At 53.5% G+C, this 2,047-nt stretch overlaps 2 protein-coding genes across 2 annotated transcripts; both read left to right on the forward strand.

Moving 5' to 3' along the window:
* On the forward strand, positions 1-321 carry SPRG_18701 (hypothetical protein; the record flags this gene model as incomplete). The annotated part of the gene is made up of 1 exon (XM_012358147.1): positions 1-321. A coding segment is annotated over one exon (321 nt), but the record flags the coding sequence as incomplete, so codon positions are not given.
* A 464-nt stretch (positions 322-785) lies between these two features.
* SPRG_18704 (hypothetical protein) lies at positions 786-1,284 on the forward strand. The gene has a single exon (XM_012358148.1). The coding sequence runs from the start codon at positions 802-804 to the stop codon at positions 1,252-1,254; it is 453 nt and encodes a 150-aa protein (XP_012213538.1). The 5' UTR covers positions 786-801; the 3' UTR covers positions 1,255-1,284.
* The last annotated feature ends 763 nt before the right edge of the window (positions 1,285-2,047 follow it).

Below are 2,047 nucleotides of genomic sequence, written 5' to 3' on the forward strand. Positions count from 1 at the left end.
CAAGCCGGTGCACGCCGCGTACAATTCGTCAACTGCGACATTGACACGCGCGGCGCATCGGCGTTGGCCAAGGCGCTACGCAAGACGCATGCGCGCGTGCCTCTCGAGCTGGATCTTACCAACAACCCGTTTCGCCTCGGTGCTACGCAAGCGCTTTTAAAGGCGCTTGCGACGTGCACTGACGTGTCCGTTCAGCTACCGCACGCATGCCGATCGTTCGTGGACGGAGATCAGTCGTATGTCGCGAAAGCAAAAGCCGCCGGCGTCACCATCGAGCTTCGCGGGTGGGACGTCTTCATCTGCAGCCGCACGGAGGCCTAATCTCGAGATCATTTCTCCATCTCCAAAATTCATGCTTGTATCGCTACTGCTATGTGTTGTGTTGGCGATGTGTCCTCGACAAGAGCTGTTCTTTCACAGTGTCAAGTCATGAACGACGACGGTTTGATTTGCGCGCACTCATTACAACATCACGGATATTTCATATGCAGCGTGGATACCAAGAGCCTATCGAGAGCTCTACCCATCATTAATTCGCTCGTGTATTAGATCCAAGGCACTGTCCAGCTGCTTCTTCCGACTGTCTCGTGCCTCGTTGCGATGATGTCTATCATCAGTGCAGTGCTCGCGTTGAACGAGTCTGTTGGCCGCCAACGTGGCACCCTTTCCGGCTATCAATAGAATGATGGCGGGCCAATCCTACATCGTTTTCAATCTTCGACTGCCGTTGGCGGCGTTGTGATCTGATGTCCTGGCTTGCGACAAAGTGCAGCAGAATTCAAATCCTCCTTTGCATCCCACATGGTCCCGCTCACAGAGATCGTCGTCTCGGCATGTTTGATCGTGAGCATCTTCATCTTTGGCCTCGTCATCGACCTCGAGGCACAACGCCGCATCCAGGACTTGCAACAAGCGCACCCAACGCACAACGCCAGCGCACAGGGTCTGCCTGCGTGGCCCAGCACGCTGCCGCAAGAAGCTTCATCTGCGTGCCTGTGGCAACAGCCCGCGAAACCCACCATGGACGGCGCCCGCAAAATTGAATTTCCCGGCAGTTTGTACTTTCGCAGCATTTGTGAAACGGGCTCGGACGCGCCGTCGCTGACGCTAAAGGCCAAGTCCATTAGCTGCCGCCTCTGGCAGCAACTCGAAGCGTACTTGGAAGAGCAGTTTGTGACCAAGATCCAGCCGATGCGAGGCCAGCCCCAGACTGCGTGCGTCCAGGCACCGGCGTATCCAACTGAATATATTTAACACACCTAGTCCTTGCACCTCTTGAGGCACTGTGTAGTCTCTCCACGCATGGCCAAGCACGATCTTGCGATGGTTGCAGCGCAGGTACCGGTAACAGGTCCCGTGCGGGGTGAGCTGGTAGGAAACTTTTGAATGCGAAGCGTAGCTGCCGGTATTTGCGACGACGGCGCGTTGGCCTAGACATAAGTCAACGCGCGACCATCGCTGCGCTGCGGTGCGCAGACTTTTCCGGGCCAACGCGTCGTCGCTTGCTGCAGTCGTCGCGCGCTCTCATATTCGCACCTAATCGGAAAGTTGCGTGAATTTCAGTCAAGTGCGTAGTCGTACTTTATCGCATTTTTTTTACTTTAATCAAGTATAACGTCTAGCGATGTGACAGCACTTAACATGAATTTCCATTTCGCACTTAAATGGACATAATTGGCGCGATATGATTGGCTTAGACCAATGAAACTGCGATTTATTTGTCAAAATGGCATGATATATAGCCAATGGGTTGTCCGGATTGAGACACGACACGCTGAATTAATCCTCAAGGATGCTGGTACACCGCGTATTAATACTGGTAGGAACCTCTGGTTACACCAGCCCAGGGGGGATTAATTGTCTGTCCGTCTGTCTGTCCGTCTGTCCGTCTGTCTGTCTCCGTGTCCACGACTGCAGTGATTGGTAGAAATTGTGTCCGCGGCTGCAGTGATTGGTAGAAATTCAAAAGATACCTTCTTCGCGGCGTGTCTCTGAACCTCTTTCCCATTGGTCAAAACTCCCTGATACAACCGATGTGTCCTACTCA

Source organism: Saprolegnia parasitica (genome assembly GCF_000151545.1).
Source record: "Saprolegnia parasitica CBS 223.65 unplaced genomic scaffold supercont2.1400, whole genome shotgun sequence".
Taxonomy (NCBI): Eukaryota; Oomycota; class Saprolegniomycetes; order Saprolegniales; family Saprolegniaceae; genus Saprolegnia; species Saprolegnia parasitica.